Source organism: Chinchilla lanigera, unplaced genomic scaffold (genome assembly GCF_000276665.1).
Source record: "Chinchilla lanigera isolate Chin_1 unplaced genomic scaffold, ChiLan1.0 scaffold00018, whole genome shotgun sequence".
Lineage (NCBI taxonomy): Eukaryota > Metazoa > Chordata > Mammalia > Rodentia > Chinchillidae > Chinchilla > Chinchilla lanigera.
The window spans coordinates 4,401,060-4,428,198 of record NW_004955419.1 but is presented as its reverse complement, the minus strand read 5'-3'; the positions used below and the strand labels follow the sequence as shown (position 1 = coordinate 4,428,198).

At 44.0% G+C, this 27,139-nt stretch overlaps 1 protein-coding gene across 2 annotated transcripts in view; it reads right to left on the bottom strand.

Annotated features, from left to right (window-relative positions):
• Positions 1-27,139, bottom strand: part of Dennd1a (DENN/MADD domain containing 1A) — a 484,908-nt gene that overhangs the window by 176,804 nt on the left and 280,965 nt on the right. For both annotated transcript variants that reach the window (XM_013513192.1, XM_005382503.2), the window contains 2 exons: positions 26,523-26,568; positions 4,872-4,973 (listed from right to left, as the gene is read on the bottom strand). In XM_013513192.1, the coding sequence (XP_013368646.1) occupies positions 4,872-4,973; positions 26,523-26,568 (148 nt within the window). The remainder of the gene's footprint in view (positions 1-4,871; positions 4,974-26,522; positions 26,569-27,139) is intronic.

Sequence of the window (27,139 nt, the reverse complement as noted above, 5' to 3'; positions counted from 1 at the left end):
ACTTTGTAGCCCAGGCTGGTCTCGAACTCGCAACGATCCTCCTGCCTCAGCCTCCCAAGTGCTGGGATTACAGGTGTGCGCCACCACGCCCGGCTTCATTCTTTTTATATTTTCCATTTCTCCCATTTAGTTCAAGTCTTCTTTAAATCCAGGGACGTTATTTATAATCTTTTCTAATATCTGTTTTTTGGAGGGGAAGTACTAGGAATCAAACTCAGGACCTTGCACTTGCCAGGCAAGTGCTATGCAGTGAGCCATATTTCTGGTCCTTACTATCTGTTTTAAGGTCCTTGTCTGTTAGGTTTTTTGATTTTTTGTTTTTGTAAGACAGGGCCTCACTATATAGTTCAGGCTGGCCTTGAACTCACTATATAGCTGAGAGTACAGTGTTTCTCCTGCCTCAGCCCCCTGAGGCCAGGGATTATAGGTGTGAACCACTACATAGTTCCAGTAAAATAGAAGAATTCAACTCCCTTCCTCCCCCTCCCTCCCTTCTTGTTTTCTTTTAAACATGGTTGAAGCCGATTTTGAGGACAGGTTAAATTCCTTGCACATCAAAGTCAATATTTTCAAGTCTTTAGAATCTTAAAAGTTTGTTTAAAATTTCTTACTGAAGTTCAACAGATATACACAAAAATGCACTTACTATAATTTTAAAAATTATGACCAACTTGAATTCCTCACTATGTAATTGGCATTTGGATCAAAAGGCACCACATTAGTAGCATTCCTAAAGGCCTCTCCTACTATATTTCTCAAGGCTTGATTTTATGCTTTATTAGGACAGACATAAAGTACTTTTACAGCTAACTCATACCTAGTATTAAGTCATGACATCCTGGGGTCTTTAGTGACTGTCCTTAGTGATCAACCCAGGGTCTCTACTGTGGGTAGTCAGAATCTGAATGATCCCTAGGTCGCTGTGAGTTTTGGGAACTGTTCATCTTGTAGATCCCTATCAGGAGTCTGACCCTACACATCCGCAGACTAGTCTTCAGCAGGCTGACCAATTCAGACTTCTGGAGCTCTTTTGCTCATTACTCTTGTCTAGTATTCTCACTTGTAAACTTAAACCATTTCTGTGTCACACTCAGATCTCTAACTTTTCAGCTCATTAAGATTGTTGCTTTGCTTTGCTTTGCTTTGCTTTGCTTTGCTCTGCTTTGCTGGAGACACCATTCTTGTGCCTGTGTCTGGAAAATGCCTCAAGGTTGAGAGCCTAGGCCTCATCTCACTTGTTTCCTCTCACCAAGAGCTCATACCCTCGTACTGCTTGTTATCCAATCTGTGAAAACAATTATTTTCATATTTGACTGGAGTTTTAATAGTTAGTGGTTAGAAGGTTAATCCAGTTCCAATTATTACATCGTGGCTAGAAGTAAAACCAAGGTTTCCTTTAACAAAATTTCTAGCATGGATACCATATTTTATAAGATTTCATCTACCAGAATAACCCAACCCACGTGTGCCTCCTGTCCTTCCATCTATCTATTCACTGGTTGCTAGATCTTTGGGAAACACAGATGAATAAATGGTTCCTACCCTCAAGAACTCATGAAGAAATCTAGGCTTAGAGAGCTTACGTAATTTTGCCCAAAATCAAGTGACTATGGGACTGACACGCTACCTGCTGCGCTAACGAGGCCCCTTAAAATCATGTGACTGTAAGTGAGGAAGCCAGAATTTAAATACAGCGAAGTCTATAGATTCCAAAGCTAACAAAATAAACTTGCCTTGATCTATAGACAATGGGGAGTTATGGAAGTATTTTTTGTCTTTAGAGGATTTTTTTTTTTCCGATACCGGCAATCAAACACAAGACCTAACGCTTGCCAGGCAGGCGCTGTGCCACTGAGTTAAATCCCCAGCCCCAATTTAGAAGATTTTTAAGGTTTATTAACAGACCCAGTTTTAAGTTTGGGGGAAATATAGTTTATTACTATTATTTTTTAAAGGTCACTCTGGTGTATGAAGAAAGGCTGGAAGGGGGAGCCTGGGTCAGATGAACCAGTTTGGAGGCTGCTGCAAATAGTGCAGGAAGGAAACAGGGGCTTGGAGTAGCTGACGCTTAGGAGAGATAGAGAAGAGGATGTGGGCTAGCAAAATGTTTAAGAAGCAGAATCAGCAGCTCTGGTAAAGGGAGAGATTTTAAGGTCAACTGTGGACCAGATGATACATTCAAAGTCTGAGGACTTGTGCCAAAGGCAGGGGACACAAAGAGGAGCAGGACAGGATTTTTCCTCCTGAGAACCTGTAACTCACATAGCATGACAGAATTAATTCTCTGAATTTAGTGAAATATAGTACTCTCTGATCATATTCACTCCCCGTTACTATGGTTGAGGAAAGGGCCCCACGTGGACACCGCTGCTGTGGAACACTCTCAACACTCCTACAAACCGGTGTGCGTGCAGGAGGTCCCAGCTGCCCAGGCTGAGACCCTCAGGACACGGAGGGTATTAATGGTCCCCTGGCTTTGTCATTATCAACAGCAATTTTGTGAAAAGCAAAAACAAAGGCGGGTACCTTTACCGAACACTGACAACACTCAAGCACTGTGCCAAGCACTGGATGAACATCACCATTATTATCTACCCCAGTAATCTGAAGAGCAGTCCTAGCACTCTCTTTTAAAGTGAGAAACCAAAGGTCTGAGAGGAAAAATAACTTCTCCATGTGATTGCTTTCCTGCCTCACTGTTATTTAGAAGGCATCTTGGATTTTACCACCTTCTGGAGGTCACCACTGTCTGCCTCTACTTTGGTACTCTCTCCTGGGCCCTCCTATGCATGATTCCTATTCCTCTGTGGTCCTATTATGCTGTGCTGTGAGACATGTGCAATTTGCCTGTCTGATTCCCCTACCGGATTGTCCTCTGTGAACATCTGCCTCTTCTTCACTGCTCACTACCAGCACAGAGTCAGAGCACTGCACTCCATGCTTGCTTCTGAACTGCCATGGCTTACCCTGGGCTGCCCCAGGGCCTCAGGCATTCATTAGACCTGAGGTCCCTCAGGTTCATGTCCCACATTCATGTGAAGTTGCAAAGTTCCCGCCAGAGATACCTATGGCTTGCAGAGGAACTTGACCAGGCAAAGGGAAGAGGAAAGAAACCTCACAAATTGTGGCCTGCAGGCCTGAGATGCTGACCATGTTCCTGGATCTGATTTACTGTCCTCATCCCTGTATGGCACTCTGATTTTTCCTGAGTTCTCTGCTGTTTCATGCTCAGCGGGAGGCAGTGTACAGGAGTAGAGGCAGCGCAGGCTTTAGTGAAATGCAGACTCCCCAGTCTAATCTGAGCACTGCTTTGTAGCAAGGCATGTACTTTCTGAGTCCTTTTCCCCCTGTAAAAAGCAGAGAAGGCTGACTCCATTGGGCAACAATGCTCCTCAATGGACACCTGGGTGCAGAAGGCACCTGGCAGGTGGTGAGGCTGGGGCTCTGTGTAGCCAAGAGTCATCTTCACCTCCCTCCAGCTCTATGGGTACCGTAGGAGAAAGGAAGAGCCCTGAGAGTGGCATGAAGACTATATGAAAGGTCAAGAACAAGGGTTTGGTTCAGTCCCTAATGCTCAAAAGTCTATGTAATGCTTGAGATCTAGAATGTTACCCAAAAGCTTCACGTGTTCCAAGGCTGGGCTTTGGGAAGGTGAGTGGATCAGATCATGGGGGTGCTACACTCAGCTGTGAATTAATCCACTGAATTCAGAGCTGAATGTGCCGTTAGGAGGTGGGGTCTAGTCAAAAGAGGTGTGTCACAGGGGGCGTGACCCGGAAGGTATATCTCCGCCCCTGCCTCCTTCCTCTCTGCTTCTGGGCCACCATGATGTAAGCAGCTTTTCTCCACCCAGGCTCTCCCCTGTCACTTTTGCTTTGGAGCCAGCCAATGTAAGCCCAAATAAATCCCCCCTCCTTTAAATTATGGATGTTGGGTATTGTATCTTAGTGACAGAAAAGTGATTACACAGTGAATGATGGTAATAATTGTTTAATGATAGTAAAAACGAAGTATCTTTATAGCACCTAAATGACCTGCTCAAATCTCACAGTGAGGTAAGAGGAGAGAAGCTGGAGATCTCGTTGCAAGCCACTTATCAACAAACAGCAATTGCTTCTGAACAGCACAGTGCTGCTGGGGTTCCTGGCAGTAACAGAGCAATGCTGCCCATCAGGTCAAACGTTCTCCTTGCTAGACCCCACCCAGCACCACACAGTCCCATACCAGCACCACAAGGCTAAAAACAACATAGGCTTCTTGCAATCTGGAAGCTACAAGACCTTTGTGGATCTGCTTGCCCACAGAGCCATGGAGGGCAAACCAGAAACACCAAGAACACCCAGTTACTTTAGGCTCAAAGGAACCCACATTCTGTCCAGATCTGAGGTAATCAAGAGAGAGAGTCAGGGGACACACAGCCACATTCAGGGCACTGGCAGCAGATATCTACTGTGAGGGAAAACGCTCATGCTTCCTGATGGTCCAGGAACAAACATCACTTTGAAGTATTCCACCATACTTAGCCTGAAAACCCTCCCAACCCGACTCTGGGTGTCACTCAGGGGATGCTGTCTCATACTCTAGACAGAATGACCCGGGAAGGGGTGGTGACCCAAGCCCTGCGCAGGCTCCCTAGACTCGGGGGCCACCTTACAGGCTTCTAGACTAAAGCTATCAGAGAGAAACAAGAGCTGAAAAAGAAACTATTTCCTAACTTTCTACATTGATACTTTCTAATACCAAGAGAAACAAACCACAGATCTTTGGCCACAGAAAAACCACAGATGTCTCCCTTCCTCCTCCACCAAGATCATATCTGTTTCTGTGATGTAAGCATGCAGGAGCCAGAACCTCAAGAGCTCAGTACTCACCACATCGTTTGGGAGGCTCTGGAGGTCATCAAAAGGAGTTTCCAGGGTGTTGGTGTCCACGTTCAGAATCACAACATCATCCAGGGCCATGTTTCTGACTTTCTGCAAGTCAACAAAGTCCAGAAAAGAAAGTCATGGAAACATCATTAAGACATGAAGATATGTCCCTCTGCCTTTCTCAAGGGAAAGGAACAGGGAAGAAAGCGACATGTGACAAAGCCTTATTTTCTGGCAGTCTCAATGTGAGGTGGTACACACTTGCCATTCCTTTAATTCTCACAAAAACCATTCTAAGCTTGCACGATCACCTCTCAAGTCCTAGGAGTTGAACTGCATTTTCACAGGGGCTAGGTAGCATGTCCCTGGCCACACAGCTAGGAAGTAAGAGAGATTTTACACCCATCATTGTCTTTTTCCTGTTTTTCTTTTCTCTCCTTTCTTTGTATCAACAGAAGTTAAGGCCTACAGCTCTGGTCCCAGGAATTCTGACATACAGGAGGCTCCTATGACACATTCAACTCGTTCCCCTCATTTACCAAAGGCTACCTGCCAATCTCTCTTTCAGATCTTGTCATCCTGGGGTATGGAATATGGGGGTATGGCCTAGTGCAAATGTGTTAACATTTCCCTTGAGCATTAAGTAGGAAGGTTACACTTTCAGTCTGGCTCCATTTCCCACAGAAAGCCAGCTAGTATTGGCACTGGCCATGAGCCATTTTTCTGTTGGTACAGTAACAGAAGGGATGAAGGAGACTCATGCCTTTGAGATATTTGTGCACGGCAGAGGGAGGGAAATGACAGGACATTATGGGGTCCCCTATTGGCAGCAGCTTTCCAAAGTCTGTATCACTGTACAACAGTGGATAGTCAGAGTTTTTAATGTTCAATGCCATTGTTTATCCACTGCCAGAATCCATGCTCATTTTCTCCTGCCCAACCACCTCCCCTGATCCCATTCAGTGCTCCTCCCATCATATGTCAAACTTAGTCCTTGTAGGCACTAATTCCAAAATTGTCCTCTTTGGTTTATTTTGCCCTCTCAAAGTGGAGAGACTCTGTCATTTGTTGTCCAAGCTAGGAAACTTGTGGCAGTGGAAGAAGGCATGTTACACCAGGACAATAAGCATAAAATGGACATATGGTCACCCTATACAGAAGGGACCGCTTTCATTATTAGTTACCCTCTGAACACACTGCACATCAATGTGCAGCTTATATAACTGCCCAAAGGTGCTGACCAGCAAGTCTGGGCTGAAATCTTAAAGTGCCCGCTGGGAAGCACCAGTTGAGGTGGGTGGGAGATGCCTTTACCTAATAACACCAAAGACTGCCATATGGGCCAGTAATGCAGCTAGATACCTGATGGCTGTGAATGCCCACATTCGCCAATGCCCTGGAAACGGACATTTACAACGTACTGAAAGCCTGTAAATTTCTGCTCTGTGCTTTACTTACTTTATCTCATTTAATTTTTATCAACACTGCAAAATTGATGTCCTATCTTGATGGTATGTCATCTGAGGAGGTAAGACAGAGGTAAGGTAACTGGCCACCTTCACAGCTCATAGTCTTTGCATTGTACCATTTATTGTCAGATAAATCGTTAGCCTGAGACTGACCTCAGCATGCCTTGCCTAGTCCCGGCACCCCAGTGTGCCCCTCTGCTGAGGTATAGGTCCCTCCTGCAGCCCATCTGTCTGGCTCACCACTGTATAATAACTAGTCCCTGGCAGAGTATGGTGGCACATGCCTACAAGCCCAGCGCTCAGGAAACTGAGGCAGGAGGATTGCCACAAACTTGAGACCAATGTGGGCTATATAGTGAGTTCAAGGCCAGCTGGAACTACATAGTAAGACCCTGTCTCAAAAAACTAAAAACCAGTGCCTAACAAAATGATCAATACTTGGCAAGTGTTCGCTGACACTAGTTGATGTTCAAACTTCAGTCTCTAGAACTTGGTAACAAATTAACATGTCAAGATTCTTCCCAGAAAGAGGGTCGAACCATGTTGGTCAGAAGCCTCCTAGATTTGAAAACCTCTCCCAGGCAGCAGAAGTTTGGAACCCTTCCACTTAGGACCAGATATTCTAACTGTTTCTGCTACTAACTTCTCCAGGCACTGGGGCCAGTCCAAATCCCATCCATCAGCTCAAAAACATTAAGGGCTCACCATGAGCTGAGAACCAGAGGGGTGACTGGATCACCACCTGACAAGTTCATTTTCCCCCTCATGCCCCAGCACTGATAGTGATAGCTGCCTTATTCATAGGGTAAATGGCTATCAGCAATGGTGAAGGAGTTGGTAATAAACACCAAAAGTTGAACAGTACCTTCATCTTACAAAGCACAATCCCCGTTTCACAGAGGAGAACTCTAAGACTGGTAGGGAATCCTCCTATCTCCTTAGCTGCTTCACTGAGCTTGGTGTCTGAATAAACATCATGAACAGCATGGACAACCACGTGTGTCTCATTTCCAAGCTTGCAAAGCACGTCTACCCAGACTTTTAATTTCTACTAGTGGAGCTGGAGGTGAGATATCACTATTCTCATTTCAGAGATGAGAGCCTGAGGTTGCAAGCAGTGAAGTGGTTTGTCTAAGGCTATGTGTCTACTAATTGGCTTCTTAACCTGTGAAATTGGAATAGCTTGACCATCACTTTCTCCCACTTTCTCCGGCCTGCCAGGAAGACTAGAGAACTTAATAAACAGTGGCTATTATTAATACTTTTCATACACACAATAGCTACAGCCAGTTAGAAAAGCTGCAGTGGCAGTGGCCTATGAGCAGAAATCTTGCTAGTTCCTTGGTGGTAACTGCTTAGCTCTCACTTTGAAGGCTGAGGACAGTCACAGGAAGCAAAATCAAAGTGACAACAAGGATGCCAGCCTCAAGGATGGCACTAAGGGCGGCTGCACCTCAGCATCATCTACTTTGCCTCATTTGACCTTCCAAACAGAAGAGGGCAGGAGGCCATGGCCACTGGAGAGAAGCCTCAGGGGTTGACAGGCCCCATGAGTGGATGTTGATTCTGGACCAGAATTAGGCCTTGTTTCTGTGTCCGCAGCACACAGCCCAGGCCTTGTGGGCTCTCCACGGCTAGGCTGGAACAGGCTTTTGATTTTTTACCACTCCTGGCTGGAGGACTTGCCAGTTAAGCTGTGTGGAGTGTTTACTTTTTCAACAATGGCAGCAGGCTGAAGAAGAGGGAAAATCCTGGCCCTTTCTCCTGACTTACAGGCCAGGGTCCCCTTAGTAACCAAAATGCCCCTAGCACCAGGCTCCAGGCAGGAGCTGGGTTAGCACAGTTTCCTCTTGGAGGACAATGCTGCCCTCCTGGTGGCAAGGCCTCTTCCAAAGGGGCTGGCACAGGCTCAAGGGCCTTCCTGAAGCTCAGTGTTCCCAAGGAAAGAATTGGAGGCTGGCTTGGCCGGATGGTTCCCTACCCCTGAAAGGCTCAAGGAAACAATGAATGAAGAAAGGCAAGAAAAGCTCACATTTGGGCTGCAGGGCTGGAAGTGCTGGTGAAGAAGGAAGCTGGACGTTACTGGGGGCCATCCCATTTAATCTTAACTAGACATGAGGGAGATACTAGTGTAGCCATGGTAAAAAGGTGGAGCTAGCGGCTCAGGGGTTAACAAACTGCTCAAGGCCACACAGCTACAGAGTGGCAGCAGACCTGGCTCTTGAACACAGTTTGAAGACATCAAAAATCCATGTTCTCATGTGTGGAGTACACGTGTGGTCATATCAATGCCCTCACAGCTTGCTTTCTCTTATACAAAACAACACTTGTTTTTTGTATAAGCATTATATATGCCTATTATAGAGAAATGAGAAAGAAAGGTTCAAAAAGGAAAATTAACGTTACCCCAGCCCCTCCGTTTGGAGATGATGTTTTGGTATAATTCCTTCCCTAGCCCTCCTTCGCTACATGTTAAAACACAGTTAAAGTCACCCTCAATGCTTCTTTTTGATTTTCTCACTGATTACAATATAAGCAATGCTCCACGTCATTAGAAGTTTTGCAAATTTCATTACTAATTGCTACAGAGTGCTGCATTATATGCAAACGAACTCCACCAACCTCCTTTAGTTATTTCCAGGTTTTAAGAAATTATTAAATATAATATTGTCATGAAATGTGTAGGCATCAAGCTTTGTGCTGTAGGATGAATTCCTAGAAGTGGAATCTAGTTTCCACTTCTTAAAGTGTCCCTCTCCAATTCGACTTTTGAGAGAGATATCTTTACTTCCAATTATTTTAAAGTCATTTTATCCACAGCTTGTGTTTCCTACTCTAAGTGAAGAAAAATCAGCAAAGACACGAGCAGATGTCAAAATAGTCCTCCAAAAATCCTACCCAATTAAAACACTTACTAGTACCGCAGCACACCGAGACAGCTCTCCGGTAGCTTGTCCCACCAACACATTCCCTCTCTTTTTAGTTACAACATATGCCAAAGCTCCTGCCAGCTGCAAACCCTTCCCCCACCAGACTCTATAGGCTTTTTCTCAGAATGAAAAAAAAAAAAAAAACAAAACAACTGACACGCACACCGGGCTTTCCAAATGGCATTTCTTACATAGAGAAACACACAAAAATGGCATCTTCCCGTCAATATTGTTAATAAAAATGTCTTTCCCTATATACGCTTTGTCACAGGCAATCTTAGCTTGACCCATGCCTTTCAGACCAGGAAAGGGACAACTCATAGAAAGGGAGGTGCTCAGGGCAGGTGAAAGGACTCTAGTTCTAATGTATGAGTCATCTCCGGCTTGCCCTTACCTGGTGGGTAGCTTTAGATAGTGTACCAACCTTACAAGTCCTCTAGGTTTTCATCTGTGAAACAGGAATTCAGCTCACAGAGTTGTGAGGTTTAGATAAGCGAATGCATCTAAAAGATTTCAGTATGGTTCCAGAACACCCACAAGTACTCAAGGAATGGTGGCGCTCTCTTGCCTGTCTGTCCTTTCTTCTTTGACTGACTTCCTAGAACTCAGTCCCTGGGGCTTACCTCACTCCAGAGAGCCAGATGTGGTGGGTCTTCCCTGACCTATGCTCTCTGATGACTCACTCACACAACTAGATAACCCATCCATCTATCTGGAGTTACTTATATAGCTATCCAATTCTTTCACTAGTGCCTGGGTTTCTTGGGGGTCAAGGAGCTAGATCTTTGTACTTCTAGCTCTTACCCCCAATATTTGGTCCAGAGCAGGGAATGAATGAATGAGTGAATGGCAGCAGAACCTGGAAGTGAAGGGCATATATGGAGAAGCAATCCATCTGCATTTTAGTTAATCTCTTCCACTTACTAGCTGTGCCAACTTGGGCAAGTCACTTAATCTTTCTATGGCTCATTTTCCTCTTTAGTAAACTAGGGACGACAAGTGAACCTACCTCACAAGCTTCTTAGGAGGGTCAAATGAGTTAATATCTCTAAAGTACTTGCAGTAGGGCTTGGCACATGGGAAATACCAATAAAGATAAGTGCTTGTCAAATAAAAACAAAAGATCTTTTGGGGACAATAGGAATATTCTATACCATTACTGTGATGGTGGTGGTAGTTTCAGGGGTGACTCAAACTGGCCAAATTATTAGAACCATACACTTTAAATACATGGTTTGCTGTATGTAAGTTATACTCAGTGAAGTTGAAAAACACATTAGTGCAGAACTATATCCAGAACACAGAATAAATAGACCTGAATGTAACAGTGAATATACCTAAAGATAACAGTGCCTGAGTGATGGTGAAGGAATAGCACGCAACAAGATAAAGTCCCCTAGGGCCAAAGCCTGCAGTGCATTCTGAGGGGCGGATGGGCTTCACTCCTGGCCCCTCTTCCTCGTCTAGCCTAGGATTTTTCTTCTAGTTTTGTTTTTCATCTTATGTGCTCTTAGGACAAACATAAAAATCCAACGTCCCTAGAGTTTCTGATACACTTCCTTATAAAATGTGGGGTATCTGTGAGAATCACTCTACTTTAGGTGTCACTTCTTACTAAGAAGATTTTTATACAGCTTTATTTTCTAAAATTGGTTGTATGAAAACAATGGAGTTTTCTCCTTATAATATAAATAATATCAGTTACATTCAAATTATCTGCCCCCTGCCCTGCCACCAGGGTGGGGTGGGGGGTAACTCTGCCTGTCCAGGGCAGGGATTGGGCAGCTAGTGACAAAGGGCAGGACTTGGAGCCAGGCCATAAGATAAAGGGCAGGGGCTGGCCTGGTGATGCAGGGGCCTGGTGAGTGCTGGGAGGTGGGGTGATGCTAGACTGGGCAGCTGGGACTGGATGCTAGGAGCAGTGGCCTGGCTTCACTCCTGCCTTTCCCAATAGACTCTGTGGCCAAGGACAGGGATCCCTAATGAGGACAGAAGTTCTGGAGGTCGGTGAGGTGACAGGCATGGGATGAATGAGCCACCACCCACTGAATCTTTCCTGCTGTTCTTACACCAGGGCCACGTTCAGGGTGGAGCTGTGTGCTACTTGTCTCCAGGGCCCAGCACAGAGCCCGACACAAGGCACATGCTCATTAGCTGGAGAACAAGTGAGCCAGGCTGGATCCACTCTACTGGGAGGCAGGCCTTGCAGCAGATGTCAGCATCAGCCCGGACGGACAACGGGAGTCCAACGTAAGCAAACCGGAGTCTGCTCAAGGAAGTGCAAGGGGAATAACAATAATGATGGCAATGATAACAATCATGTAAAATTATCATGATTAATTAGTGTAGAATTAATTCACAGTGGACATGAGCCATTAATGTGGTGATTAAGACTGTGAGTTCTGGAATGAGAAAGCCAGACTCAAGCCTTGCCTCTGCGCTATGTAACCTCCAGCAATTCTTTCCTGCTGCACCTCAGTTTTCTTATCTACAAAATGGGGATAATAGTGCACAGCTGTTTATGAGGATTTAGAGAGGTGATATGTGTGTGAAGAATTTACACAATTCCTGATTACACTAAGTGATCAATAAATTTCAGACTACCTTCAACCTACTGTTCTTTTCCTGGTTATATCTTATATGAGCATAAGCTTTGGACCGATGTTGCCTGAGCCTGAATCCCAACTCTGCCTCAGGGGCAAATCACTAAGCCTTCCCGGGCCTCAGTTTCCTTATGCATAATGAGATGAAAACAAGACTGACACCCAGTATCCACAGGTTGGAGGAAGAATAACTAGAATGGGGCAGAAGAGGGTTTCACGGGGGGCTGGTAATATTTTGTTTCTTGATCTGGATGGTGGTTACATGGGAGTGATCACTTCTCTATAACTATCATACTTCATACTATGAAAGTAAATAATACAGACCTCACTGGCTTGTTTTGGCAATTAAACGAATGGTGCCTGGTATATAATTGTGTCTGGTATATAATTAGCACTAGGTATTAGCTATTATAATTGAGTAGTTAATACAGCACTACTTCTACTAACAAAAATGATTCCATCTAGAATACACTTTATTGTCAGAAAATGTGTTTGCAGTGGTAGATACTTGTAGGCCATGCACTGCTTCTTCAGTCTGTCCTGTCTCTCTCCATTGGGGAGCGAGACAGGACGTTATCAAGGTCCTTCTGAGATGCTTTGTAGTCCTGGGTCTCCCTGCTGTGGGTGGGCGGAGGGACTGAGGAGGACAGGTAGGACTCAGAGAGGCTAGGCTTCATCTTCTTGAAGTCCTAGATACCAGAGTCAGGGAAAGTTATTTAAATTTAGCTGAGCCTCAGTTTTCTCATCTATCAAATAAGTCTATGACTGCTTCCTGCATAGGGTTGTGAGAGGATTAAGCAAAAAGGAAAATAAATAGAAACATTTGTTTTGTACCTAGTGGCATATTCCCACCTAACCCCAGTGCCAGGAGCCGTGCAACCTCTCACTGAACTCACAACAGCCACTCATTGCTGTGCTCCCCCTGACCCTCAGCATGCATCATTTATCCTAATCCTGCAGACAAAGAGGGACACTGGGGGTCAGAGAGGTAAAAACAATTTGTCCAAAGTCACCTGGCTACGCTACAATGGGGTAAGCATGGGGCCCAGTTGAGCAGCAAGCCCTCTGTACTTCCATTACATTATTTGTTCCAGCTCACTGTTTCAATCAGCAAATATAATAGCCTTTCTGTGAGGCACATACTAGATGAATCAAGCCCAGGAGCAGTTTGATGCCTGGCTCAGACACCATGAAAATTCCCAAGGAAAAGAGGGTTTCTTTTAGTACATCACACCCATTCGATGGATGAGGAAACTGAGGCTAAAAAGATGAAATAATCTGTCCATGCTGTTAGAACTGGTATGTGTCAGAGAAAGGATCTGAATCTGGGTTGCGCGAGCCAGTGTTCTTTCCATCATACAGCACATATAAAATGCGCTCAAATGCATGCGCATAAATATGAGTACCTAACAAAGAACAGCTTGGGGAGATGGTGGCCTCCTTGGAGGAAAGGAAAAAGAAATCAGAGGGAAAGGCTGGGAGGAGGAAAGGCAAGCATCCGGGGATTCTAAACTCTTTATTCCCTCCTGAAATCTTGGGTACATACAGACGAAGGGTGACATTTTCCTTCCCTTCCTCAGCCCCAAAGGTCACTGAGCTGCCAACCAGTTGATAAACGTAGTGGCTTTGCTTTGGAGTCAGGAGTCACTGATTTGCTCCTTCCTGCTCCACAAAATTAAAAATCTAAGCCCGACAGTTCAGAGGAGCCCTGAGAACACCGCTGGAATTTCCCAGTGCGCCTTAAACAGAAACAGAAGCTTGGCAGGGGAGGGAAGTGGGGTACGTGCCTCCCAGGCCAGGCCAAATCCACTCTCCACAAGGTAATAAGCGCTGACGCTCATTAACACGTCTGATCCTCAAGCCAGATCAACAAGGGCCTTTTTCTCCAATGGCTCCTTTTCTGAGGCACCATCTAGTAGGTAGTCATTCATTCAGCTCATGCATCAGTCACTCACTCATGTCAACTTTAGGCTATGTCTCAAGGTCACAGGGATGATTAAACCATGGTCCCTGAAGTCAAGGAGCATACCAGCCTCCTTGTGGGTGGGGTGAAGATAAACCTGAGAAAGGGCACAGAGGTATGTAGCAGAAGGGCCCTCACTCCTCCAGAGCACCTCCATACACACTGCCTCCACGCACCCGGAGCACCTCCACACGCACATATTGCTCAATTCCCTCTCTGGGATAGTCTTGGGCCCAGGGTCTGAGGGTTGCAAGGTTGGCATCCTGGCTTTTCATTTTCTAAGCAGGCAGCTTCAGGCAAGGCTGCAAGTGGCCTTTAACACTGGTCTCTATCTCTACGGCTAGGTAGCGGTCATAATCTTACTTTCAGGATTGTTGAAAAGACCAGCAAAGCCACTAGACTGTATGTTTCCTCTAGAGCTGGCCATCAGCTAAAGGCTTCCTCTGTGAGCTGGATTCCACCAGTATTCCTGGTGTCCCCTCTGCAAGTCTACCCAAAACGACGCCCTCCATCCAGCCGGGGTGGTGGGTGAGCCCATTTATGCCTCTGACTCTGCCAATGTTTTTCCTCAAACTGCAGATGGCTGCTTACTGCTGGGAACTCAGGGTGCAGCACCATCCCTTTCCCCAAAGCACATGAGGGATGGGATGGTTAAGTACTCTGTGAGATGTGAAGCATGACACAGATGTGGTTTTTCATGAGTCCTCTGGCCTGCCATCTCCCCTGCTCTGGTGACGAAGGGCCACCTCTGAGTCCTATGCCAAATTCAGTGGATATGGTATGGTAGCTCTCAACTGAAACCTGTTCAGTGAGGTTTTCCATCATTATACGTGTGCCGACGCTTTCTACTCAAAGGAACTGCCTTAACCCCCTGTTCTCACATACTCTTCAGTAACACCACTGTCACCTGGAAAGCACTGTAGAGTTTTAAAACATACCGTATTTTAAAACACAGTATTTAAACATTCTCAAAACAACCTCAAGGAGTATGCATCATTATTCACATTTTATAGAACTACAAACTGAAGCCCCAAGAACCAAAGTAACTTGCCTCAGATCCCAAAGTGGCAACAGAGCAATGATTTGAGTTTAGGACTCTTCTCCCCCAAAGTCTGGGGCCCTTCTTCTCCCTGAGTGAATCAGAACTGGTGCTGTACACATGTATTTTGTGACCTTTATGTGTAGACCTAAGTAAATATGTAATAGCAAGCAGACTCCCAAAGAAAGGCCTGTATATTTTTCCATTTGTGGACACTAAAACACTTCACACAAAAATAAAATTACTGGGTACGAATCCTGGTCCTGCTCCTTATTAGCTGTAGGACTTTGGACCAGCTACTTAACCTCTCTGTGCCAAAATTTCATCAACTGTGGAGCAGGGCCACCACTACCAGAGCACTGACTTGTGGAAGTTAAACAATGAATGTAAAGCACTTAGTTCAAAATAGTATCCATCCAATCTGAAACAACGAGACTTGCATTTCAGAGCTTCACTGGGAGCTTAAGGGGATGTGGATTCCCTAGCCCAGAATGGTTTGGGGTCACCCTATCATAAAAATAGGGCCTCACTCCTCCCATACAACTGCCACTTGCTATCATTCATTCATCACTAAGCACAGCAAACCCCAACTCCCATCTCCACCTGTCTTTTATTTGAAATGTCAATTTTTAAAGAGTGGAGAGGTTGGAGACCCAATTTAACAAGCATGCTGAAACATTGTTTATTGCCCCCATAAACATGGCTTAGTGAGAATTACGGACTTAATCAGAGTGAACTTATCTCCCGGTGAAAAGGAACACTTTAAATTTCAGAAATGGCACCTTCACTGTGAAAATCTCTTAACTTTTCAAACAAACTACAGGGGGTCTTAAACATATGGGCAGTAAAGGGGCAGCCATTACTGTGATTTGTCCTGCCTGGGAGCTCAGGTGCCCTAAAGGTCCATAACATGTTAAGATCTAGGAAAAACATTTGGAAAATCATATTCAGGAGACATGTCTGTAGAAGTACCTGAAGGGTCTGCCACATGGGAGCATGAAGCTGCCTGGATGCAGGAGGCTACCCAGGACAGACCCCAGAGTCATAAGAACGGGCTGTTTAACAAGCTGCACCACAGGCTGAGCTCGCCTCATCTGCCTCCTGTGCGTACCAGGAAGCAGTCAGCAAGGGAAGGGTCCAGGGACTTGATTTTTCAGAGCAGAGGTACTCTATGAATCCTGTGGCTGCTAAATGGTTCATGTGGCTGCTTTTCTTTTTTAAAGAAACCATTTCCAGAGGATGGGCTCCTTTTAACTCCAATTTCCCAATCTGAGGTTTCATCAGCACTGCTCTGATCATTCCAGGAAAGGCCTTCATGAGACACCCCCATCTTGCACAAAACGTATCAGCCTGGCTGCCAGAGGCAGGAAAGGCAGCAGATATAAAATTTTATTATTCCAATGCCCCAGTAGCAGTCAGGAGGACTTAATGAAATTGCCAAGATTTACAATCTGAAACAGCTATTGCACAGACAGATATGGTTAAGGGAGCTGCGCCCTCTGACCTTTCAACCCTTTGATCCTCACACGGCAGGTGGCCTGGAGCCCCCTCCTGGGCATCTTCCCTCTCTTCCGACACTGCCGAGAACCTTGATGTGCAATAAGCCTGACCCTACACAGGTGACTCTCACACTGCTGCTCACCAGCAGCTGCTGCTAATGGAACAGCCAAAACCACTCAGCCTCGAGATTCTGGCTCAGAGGTGCGGGGAGAGGAATATGCAGTGTCCAAATGGTGCTGAAGTGAGGCTCAAAGACTGGGCCCCAAGTGCAGTTGCTCAGCAGTGTGTAATGATGTCACTACCAGGAACTGTCCTTAGAAATGGAATGCTCTTCTGTGATTTATACTTTGAGTTGGCAAAAACAAATTTTTTTCAAATCACCTTTTAAAACTCAATCACAAATCTAAAAAAAAAGAAAAAAATCAACCCCAACTCCTAAATGTATCTTTCAGAACTTCCCCAAAACCATGTGCAGCAAATTTATACCAACGAAAATCAAAACAATTTTTGGAAACCTAAAATTGACTGTTTTCAGTTCCATGAAATTTCATTTAAAAAACCCCATATGCCAAAATGTCCAAATTCTCTTATTTTTAAAAAGTGGGATGACTTCCAAAAATCATAGCTATCTTTTTCTTTCTTTCTTTCCTTCTTTTTTTTTTTCTCTTCTGAAGTGAGGGATGGGTAATGTGCATATGTACCCATCAAGCTTCATAATTTAACCCATTCGGTCAGTAAAAACATTTGCAGTCAAATCCTGAACAGGGAGGATATAAATTTATGGGTACCAGCCACTTCAAAACAATTGACTCCTAGGCACTGAGGTTTAACAGATCTTATATTTGGCTAAGGAAACACCCAAGCATCTAGGGAGCCCCAGTCCATCATACCTTTTAGCTTTGGTCAGACAGTTGGCTTAGGAAGGGAAGGATTTTAGGCAAGAGACTTCAGGGTTCTGGTAACTTCTCATCCAAAGAAAACTTTAAAGCCACTGTTGATCATTTTTAAGACGTTGAGTCAATGCCTACTTTTTTAAAGTGCCTATTATTTCTAAAGATAGAAATACCTATAAAGGCCTGAGCTTAGATCATGAATGTCTGACAGGGCAAAGAAAAAAAAAATCTATTCCTTTTATGGCCTAAATGACATAAAATCTTAACATTTGACTTTTGATATCAGCTGAGAATTAAACAGTATGTAAAGAAAGGTTTACTGATGCCACTTAATCACATTTTTCTTTATGGATGTTTAGTTTTAGCATTAAAAGTGGTTTATGGAGAAAGCAGTTTAGCAAGGAAAAAAGGTATAGTTACTGCATCACAGTTTGACTACCTTGTACAAGTTTATTAAGCTATGTTCTTGAGATGCCTATCAGAGATATTTTATTCATCATAAGAAGCAGCACTGAGTAAGGGCCTATTAATGTGTATGGCACTTTAGCCATGTTCCGTCTGTCTCCCCTTTAGGTAGCTGCCCCCATTCTGCTGACAGGGATGTTAAGGCTCATATACACCACAGCTCAATGACTTGCCCAAGAGACAACTGGTAGAGCTGGTATTCAGACTTAGGTTCCTGCCTGCTCCAAAAGCCCATGATCCATGCACATTTCCCCCAGTAAAAGCAGAACACAAACAAACAAAACAACAGTATGCAGTAATTTGTGCAGAAAATGCCGGATTTCAACTTGCTTACACATTGCCTTGACCCATTTAAAGGCCTTCCGAATCAATTATTTTAGGTCATTAAGAGGAAGTTTAATTTGGTTGACAAACACCCCTACTGTGGTGACCTTGCATATCAACAGCAAATGCCTGATGGTCACAAACTGGCACCATGAGTCGCTGAGCATGGTGTTAAACAAAACCACATGTGCCCAGATCCCAAGTGGGATTTGCCTGGGCCAAGGGTACCTCTCTTCAATCATCGCTGCTGGTCTCTGAGCTCCCACAAAGACCCCACCTTTAGTCGCTTGTAAGGAGTTTATGAAAAGAAGTCACCAGTCCCACGTGGCTGAGCTCAGTTAAAAGTGGCTTTAAGCGAACAGTGATTTAGAAAAAGTCAATCATTATAAAATAAAAACAGAAGCTGAAGAGGATGGAGTCAATCTCATGCTAATGTGTCTTGTAGCTCTTCTGAAGAAGAGTACTCCAGTACTACACCCATACAATATTGCTAATCATTTCCCTTCTGGCACCTACCACATGATGGGCACCAATATGGGTGTTTGCATGCAATTTTTCACTTGCTTCTCATTAAAAATTCTTATGGAATGGGGAATATACTTATCTTACAAGCAAGGAGTGTGGTGAGGCTCAACAGGCTACATTAACACACCCGTCTACAAGACAGGGGCCCCTTCCTGAGGTGGGGACCGTGGGCTGAAATGCCATGGACACGAGTAGATCCTCACCCAGTACCTGAGATCATTGTTTACATGTGTTTCCAACAGGCATCTCTGAATAGGCTGGTGTGTAAGAAGAGTTTTCTACAAAGTGGACACCCTGTGATGAAGTAGCCATAGCTTTGCTCCTGCTAAACTGATTTCTCCTTCACACCAAGGAGCTAGTTTGAGAGACCCAAGCCATGGAGGAGCTACAAATTGAACCTAAGGCTGCAGGACTCAGAGGAACGGCTCCTTGCACTCTGCTGCAGGCCTTCTGCACGATGCTCCTTACCTTCATCTGATAGGAATTTGATTCAGTTAAGCAATGTTAGTTAACAGTTTGTAAACTTGGATTTTCTCTACAATCAATTTTGATATTGCTAAATGGTACTTATGTCTAGTGACAGGCTCATTGATGAGGGGAAAACTGGGAAACAAAAGCATCAACAATGGCCTCACGTGGTTCACTGGGATTCCTCTCAGAATTACTCAGGTTCTCTGATGTGTGTTCAAAGTCTAGCATGTTTCACAAGAGAATGCTTCAACCACAACGAATTAGACCGAAAATGGATAGACTCAGCCTGAAGTACTTGTTCTCCTTAGTTATATAAATTACTCCTAGGGCTTTAAATTGTTTTACATTAACTAATCTCAACATCAGGGTAAGATATTTAAGAAATCGTACTCATTTTGAAAGCAGATGCCAATGTGAAGAGGAGAAAGAGCTTCCAGGGCAATCTGTCACTAAATGCAGGGCCTTCTTCAGGGCCTGAGGGCAATATAGCCTGCTGCCCTTGTGCTCTGAATCCTCCCGATGTGGCAGAGGCTCCTATGTGACAACCATGCTGATGGTATGGAGCATGCAATGGAAAGTAGCAGCCCTAGACACTGGTATACTCAGAGCTGGTTCCTGGAGGAATCTGGGATTGCCAGAAAGAGCCATTCTTTCCCCATCCTGTGGTCCTCTGTACATAGCACCGAAGGAAAAGCTCAGGTACAGGTAGGGGCCTCTGCCCAGCATAGAGGTAGGGTCAGACATACTCCACACAGCTGCAGGGGACAGTACACAGAGCAGAGGCTGACCCAGAGGAGGGACTGGGTGTAAGTGATTTTACCTCTCAGCTCCTCAGCATGCCCATCTGTAAGTGTGGGTATCTTTTGCTTTGCATAGTCTGAACAATGTTCCCAAGTTAAAGCAGGTAAAGGCCCCTGCAGAGTGTGTGACTCAGATGATGACAGGCTCCTCCCAACCATCTCCCTTTCTCACTAAAGTTCTCCCCATGAACCTATGACTGCAATCACCACGAAGTAGATGTGTGTGTGTGTGTGTGTGTGTGTGTGTGTGTGTGCGTATCACCTTCTTATAAAGCAAGGATATGGGTTACTTACCCCAACATATAAATCTCACACGGAATCCCTCTATCTTGCGCAGACACACACAAATCACTATTTATCCCTGAATATGTTCATACCTCAGAGTTTTGCGTTAGGTGAGCATTAACAAATGTAAATGACATCTCACTTCTGTCTACATGTGTGTCCTGTGCAGAGGCAAAATGATGCACCGGTAAATGAGAAACACCCTTTTTCACTCATTATAGAACTGTTTAAAAATAAATATCCAGGGGGTAAAAAGAACAAAGGATTGAAGACTTTCTATGCCAGTGAAAAAAAATGAAAAGGAAAAAAAAAAAAACTAGCTAAAATAGCACTACTCAATTGACAGAAATTCAGGTTCTTTGAAATGCAAAAAAAAAAAAAGTCTTACTTTTCTTGTCTATAAATAAATGAATCTTGTTATTTTGTTAAAAGCTCCATAGTTAAAACCAGGAACCCTACTGCAGACACAGACAAATGTGGCCTCTTCATCCCACAGACCAAGATGAGCTTTGGCACCTGGATGTTGTCCTTGGAATGGTGGCTCAGTGCTGCTCCAAGCAGTCGGAATATTTGCAAAATCAGACCTCTAGGAGCCCATGGTGAAGCCTTCCTAGATAAATGATGGTGAGAAAGGACTGCCGGGAGGCCAGCCTATCTCCCAAAGCGCCCATCACAGGCCTCTTGTGATTGCACCGGTGGGGAGAGCAAGCAGGGGGTCTGCACTTTGCTACCAGCATCTCACTGGCCCTCTTCCCACTGCCTGGAACTACTGCTTAGTGTGCATGTCATATCAGTTTACACTTTTAAACTGGGCTGGAGAAAGAATATTTGATGTACTAGAGTACTTGAAAACAGAGATGAGAAGATAACATCTAGTAAAAGTGGTGCCTAAAACCTCAAAGGAAGTTGTGACTACAAGTATCTTGGCCATAGCTTGGCAGCAAAGGAACCATTCAGAAGCTTGGGTTGGGGACTCTAACACATCTGAATTTTATATACATGGTTTTGGTGTGTAATTTCCTTAAGAATTACCTTGATCTTTACAAATACAATTTACTTTATTAACATGGTTAAGCAGTTTCCAAGTATTTTATATGGAAGGACTGTGTTTCTAATGGCCCACAAGGAGAAGGCCTGACCATGTCCTTCCCTATTTACACCCTTCAATGGCTCTCTGATGCCCTATAAAGTTCATACTCTTTAATGCGGCTTACAAGGCCCTGGATGGCCTGGCCCCTCCTGCCTACCTCAGCACACTCCTCTCCCTCCAGCTTCACGCTCTTAGCAGACATGGAACTCCTGAGACTTCCTGGGAAGCCTCCTGGTCTCTATATCAAGGCTCCGCAGAAGTTGTCCCCTGTTCTCCTGGTCTTTCTATTTCTTATCTATTCGGATTCAGTATAGTCATTCTCCTCCCACGAGAAGCAAAGTCCTCAGCCCTCAGCCTAGGGATGATGTCATTCCTTTCAGAGAACACAACTCAAATTCACCACAGTTAACTTTTTACTTGTGTGAATTTGCTTCAGACAAAACTCAGGGAAGGTAGACAATATGTTGCAGTCACGAAATTCCTGGTATAATGTAGTGTCTGGACACAAGACACCCAACACATTGCTTTAGGAAGTATTGTGTACTGTATCCTTACCACATGCCAGGTACTAGGATATGCTGGACCTCTGTAGGACTCAGCCATTGTGGATGAAGACAGTATGATCCAGAGAGGCAACGTTCATGACTGAGGTTAACACAACAAGGAAATGGTCAGGTAGAGGCTTGGAAGTACAATTATCAAGTCTTACAATTCCAACCCTGGTATAGTGTCTCCTGCAATGCAAACCAGGACAAAATAGGGCAGGCACAAACCAATTGTACTGAAACTCTCTTTCCCTAGGGAATGAAGATGGTGGCCCTTGGAAGCTCAGAGTTCTTAAAGCACCTTTCAAAGCCATTTGTTTAACAAGGTAAATGGCTTTAAAGCCACTGAAGAAACAGAAACAACAATGACAGCTGATTTTGTGGAACTCTTTATGAGCACTGTGCTAGGCATCTAACAAGCCAGTGCTTGTCACTGGATCCTCACAAGGATCCAATAAAGACAACTGGTCTTTGTGAGAAAGGTGAGAAAACAGAGGTACAGTGAACAATTACCTTGCCTGAGACTGTGTGAATGGAAATAGTAAAGCCAGACTCCAGGGCCCATGTTCTAGATGCCACACTTCACTACCTCTGGGTACATGTGACACTTCATTTACAAGCTAGCCGGAACCTCTCTTTGGAACTATGTTACTGCTTTTGCCTTTCCTTCTTCCTTACTGGCCATCCTACCACCAGGAACAATATAAAATGCCTTCTGGATACTTCTCTCATGTCACTCTGAAGTCTGTACACAAAGCACTATTTGTGAAGCTTGGAAGGAAGGTCATCATTTATCAAATAGAGAAGCATCATCTACTAGACAAGATCTGGCACCTGCTACCAGATATGGCACAGAAGAGGGACTGCATAAATGTCGCTTGTACTAAATTGAGATTAGTTGAATGAAAGGAAATAGTCACTGTGTAATCTGGCCATGTTTTGGGATTTCCTAGCTGCCAACTAACATGATCATTCTCTCCAAGAAGAAGCTAGGTCTATGCCAATACCGTTGGCTATTCTGCTAACTTGCCACTAGCCTCGAATTGCTTAAATGAGAGAAAGAATATCAAAAGGCAGAAGGAGAGAGTAGAATGATGATCAGCTATAGACTTGTCACTTAAGGAAACCGGACTCTTTATGGTAACAAGGTTACCATTTAACAAACAGCAACAACATTCTGTTCAAGCTTTAAGACTAGAATTAGGTCTTAGCCCAAAATAACCTTTTTCAAATGAGAATACTAGGTTATAATTTATATTTCTTTTTGTGCAACAAATTTGAGTGTCATAAAAATGGTTAAAAAGTCTTCCTATGGTAGCTTTTTCTAAACTTTTATGAACATCTGCCACATTCATTTGAAGTTTAAAAAATTCTGGCACATATGCAAAGGCATAATAAGGTGCCTATAGCTTTCAAGAAAAAATAACAAGACAGTCAAAAATAAGCCTTTTGCTGAATTGCCAGTAAGAAAACTAGTGTAGTGAGAGAAGATAGGCCTCCCCACATTCCTTCCTTAAAGAGAGCTCCTTTGGCTACAGGTCTGCACTCCTCCCAAGGCATTAAGGCCCATGGGGAAGTGTTTCTAGTGTCTCAAATAAACACTATTGGCAAGCACAAATCAGGCCCTCCAAATCTAAGGTGAAACCCGGGGCAAGAGATCAGAAATTCCAACATTTGGTAGTTCATGGCTGCCCAATGCGCCCAGCCAACACTGGCTTCAAGGGTACAGCATCTACCATATTTGTTTTTCTTTGGGGCTGACCACAGAGGAGTCTGGCAGAGCAAACTCCTCCTCAGTCATAGTCAGTCAACAAGGCCAGTATCTACTCTGATTAGTACTTGCTGAATCTTCTCATTTACAACCCCATAAAGGCTGGACAGAACAGATTTGCGCCCATTCACCTATGTGCAAAACTCTGCTTGAAGTTACAGCTTCAAACGTATGCATATTTTACACTGCATGTTATACTACAAAGGGCCTTATTTTAAGTTACTTATAATCATACACATAGTAAAATATTAACCTCCCTTGTTTTTACATAAAATCATGTCACTGGGTTGCCTGCAAACAGTGATGTCTACTGGAGAACTGTGAATGCGCTCCTAATTACAGTCCCTAAGCACTCAGCCAGTACCACCCGCTTGGCATCTTGCTAAAGCGGCTGAGGCCGCCACAATGAATGATGCACACGTCTTTCCCCAAAAGCATTCATGCTTTGGGGAATGTTAAAGAGGGAGAAGGAAGCAAAGAGCTACCATTCAGAGCAAGAGGCTTGATATGTGAAAAAAGATAAGATGGAAGACTTCATGAAGAGTTGGACAAGGGCAAGGCTTCTCCAGGCGGAAGTGTGGGGATGAGGATCCATTTAGGGATCAGCTAGGGTGCCAGCTAACAAGTGCTCTGCAGTGATCAGCAAAAGGCTTGACAGCAGCAGAAAACCCATGCAGAATGCAGGGGCAGTGCAGAGGGAAAGTGGAAGGTGGGACACCCGAAGCAGTGACCAGGTGGAAGGGAACCCAATCCATACAGGGACTACGGAATGAATTTTACATTCACTTTTATACCTCTACGACCTAGCACAATGCCTGGAACATAAGAGGCTCTCTTTTTGCTTATTAAATGCATGAATTAGGCTTTGCAAGAATCCATGAAAGCAAAGAAAAAGTGTCAATGGAGGAACAGAGGAAGGAGTGAGAAAAAGGCATTTCAGAGATTATGTGAGCATTAAAGAAGAATGAATGAGGAAGAGGAACATTCAGCCATGCTCACCACGTCCCACTTTGGTGTCTCTGCAGACAATGGTCTCACTCCCGGGAAGACACTGGAAGAGGGGCAGAGCGGCTGAGTGTGTGTGCCTGTGTGTGTGGGCTTATGTGTGTGCACAGCCAAGTGCAGGCAAGAAATTGGGCAAGACTGAGGGAGACATCCAGGTGAACGCAACTGGTACTTGAAACTTTGGAACTGACGTTCAGAGAGGCAGAACAGTGTTAGAATCACAGCTTTGACTTAAGTTGGTAGCTGAGGCAAAAACCCTTAAACAAGGTGACTAGAAGATGCGTACAGAAGAAAAGCAAGCCAAGGCTAGGCACTCGAAGAACTCCAAAGGCACTGGGACACAAAAAGGCCTAAAAAAGCCTATGCTGGAGTAGATTGGGAGGCAGGGGAAAGGTAGAAGGGAACTGTAGGCTCTCATAGACCAAGTCATCTTTAGATTAGCATTTCAAACTCTATAGGAATTGGCACACAAGTTCTATTAGAAAATATTCGCCTTTAATTTTTCATATGGAAGCTTTGAGTAAACCCTTCCAAACTTATCAAACAAAGGTAAAACAGAGAAGAAATCTCTTTAATCTGATCTAAATACATCATCCAAGATAGACCATAAACTGTGTACTGTATGTGCTTAGGGCTGGGTGATGACAGGGAGGGACTGTTAACAGAATGTAGGAGCCACATGGCCGTCCTGTCAAATTAGAAATTTGAGCAGATTTCTGTGGTCTATTTTGATCAAGATTCTCAATGTCAAACAAACAGGTTTTTCGATAACCAACTTGTTTCATTTTCGTAAGCACAATAGCACAGCGTGCAACAGTTAGTGGCGAAGCAGGTGGTCCTCGTCGACGTGAAATGAAGGGAACAGAAGAAGAGAAGTAGCACTTCCTTTAAGACATGCAAAGTACCGTCACAGACGGACATGGTTGTAGAGTCCCTCTTGAGAGCTTATCTCCTGTGCCATACAGGCAGCCACCCCCACCCCCACCCCCGTTCTGCTCTAGTACAATGTCTGCTCTCTCCTGAGGAAGAAGAGGCTTGGGGTTCATGGCTACAGATTAACGGCACTTACAAAAGCACAGAGAAGTCCTTTAAAAGAACTATCTAATTGGTACAGCCATACAGAAGGCAATCTGGCATCAAATTCATAGCTTTGACCAAGCATTTCTACTTTAGGGATTCTATGCTCAGGAAATAAGTCAAAATGCAGATAAAGCCTTATGCATAAAGATGTTCACTGAAATGCTATTTATAATAGTGAAAAAAATGATAAACAATTTAAATGTCCAGCAGTAGGAAAATGCCTAAGTTATGGGATATCCAAATAATGACAATGACAGGTAATACATTGAAAACTATTATTAAGAGTAGATACAAAAACATAGAAATGCTCATGCCATAATGTTAAGTGAAATAAAGACACAAACTATATGTATTTATCACATATCAATTATGCACATTTATGTAAAATGCATATCTACAGAATAAAGACTGGAAGAACAGTAAAATGCTAACAGTGGTTCAGCTTGGAATAATGGTCTTGTGGGTAATTTTAACATTCTTCTTACTTCTATATACTGTACCGCATTTATGCGACATATATTTATGTCACATTTCCTACAATGAAGAAAATGTAATATTGTTATAGTGATTTAGAATAAATACCAAGATGAAAAATGAACCACTTGTCTTCACTCATTTAAATCCTCATAGAACAGTTTCCTCCTGCTTTCCTGACCCTCACTCCCTCACCCATGAAAATCCACAATTTCTAAGCAAAGTGGAAAAGCCCTGCAATTAATAGCCAGTGGAAAGGGTCTAAGCAGAACATTCAGCTCTGTACACCTAGGAGCGAACACACATGAGCTGATGCTTTAACCCACTCCCACATGCAGAGCTGTGCATCCTGACACTGTATCTTTCCACTGCACAAAGCAAAACACAAGTCGAGGGATTGGGGAGGAAAGAAGCCAACTTACCTCCATTAAACTTAAATGGATTCCTATGAGGTAGGGCATGGGAGCACTGCGAAAAGAAACAGAGACACACAGCTGCTTTAATGTCTGTTGCTTTTGACAGAAAATTACAGATGGTTCACTATTTGGAGAAAAACTGTTTTAATAAACGTATGCACAGTTACATTTCCTTTCACAACAAAAATCCTAATATGACATTTTGTTCCCAAGCCTAGAAACTTCTGAAGAATTTAAAAATGCAGTAGCACTGCAAGCAGTATGGCTAGCGGTGAGACCATCAACTTTGGTACTAGTTCCTAAACAGCAGCGATGTGAAACCACACAGCCTCAGTCACTTTATCTTTAAAATGGACGACTGGACTTGACCTGGCATGTTATTATTAGAACAAGAGGAAATACACACACTACAAGCGACTAGCAGGGTTTGCAATAAAAATGGGAACTATGATTGTCATGATGGTAATGGGAAATACAGTTGAGGTCACACAGAGGGTATAATGGGGTTCAAAGAAGGATGATTACTTTTTTTATTTGATATTTCTTTCTACCATCAAGAGACAGGACCCAACTATTCATTCTAGTTAAACTAGGTCTTTGGAGAGCTGCCAGGAATCTTCTCC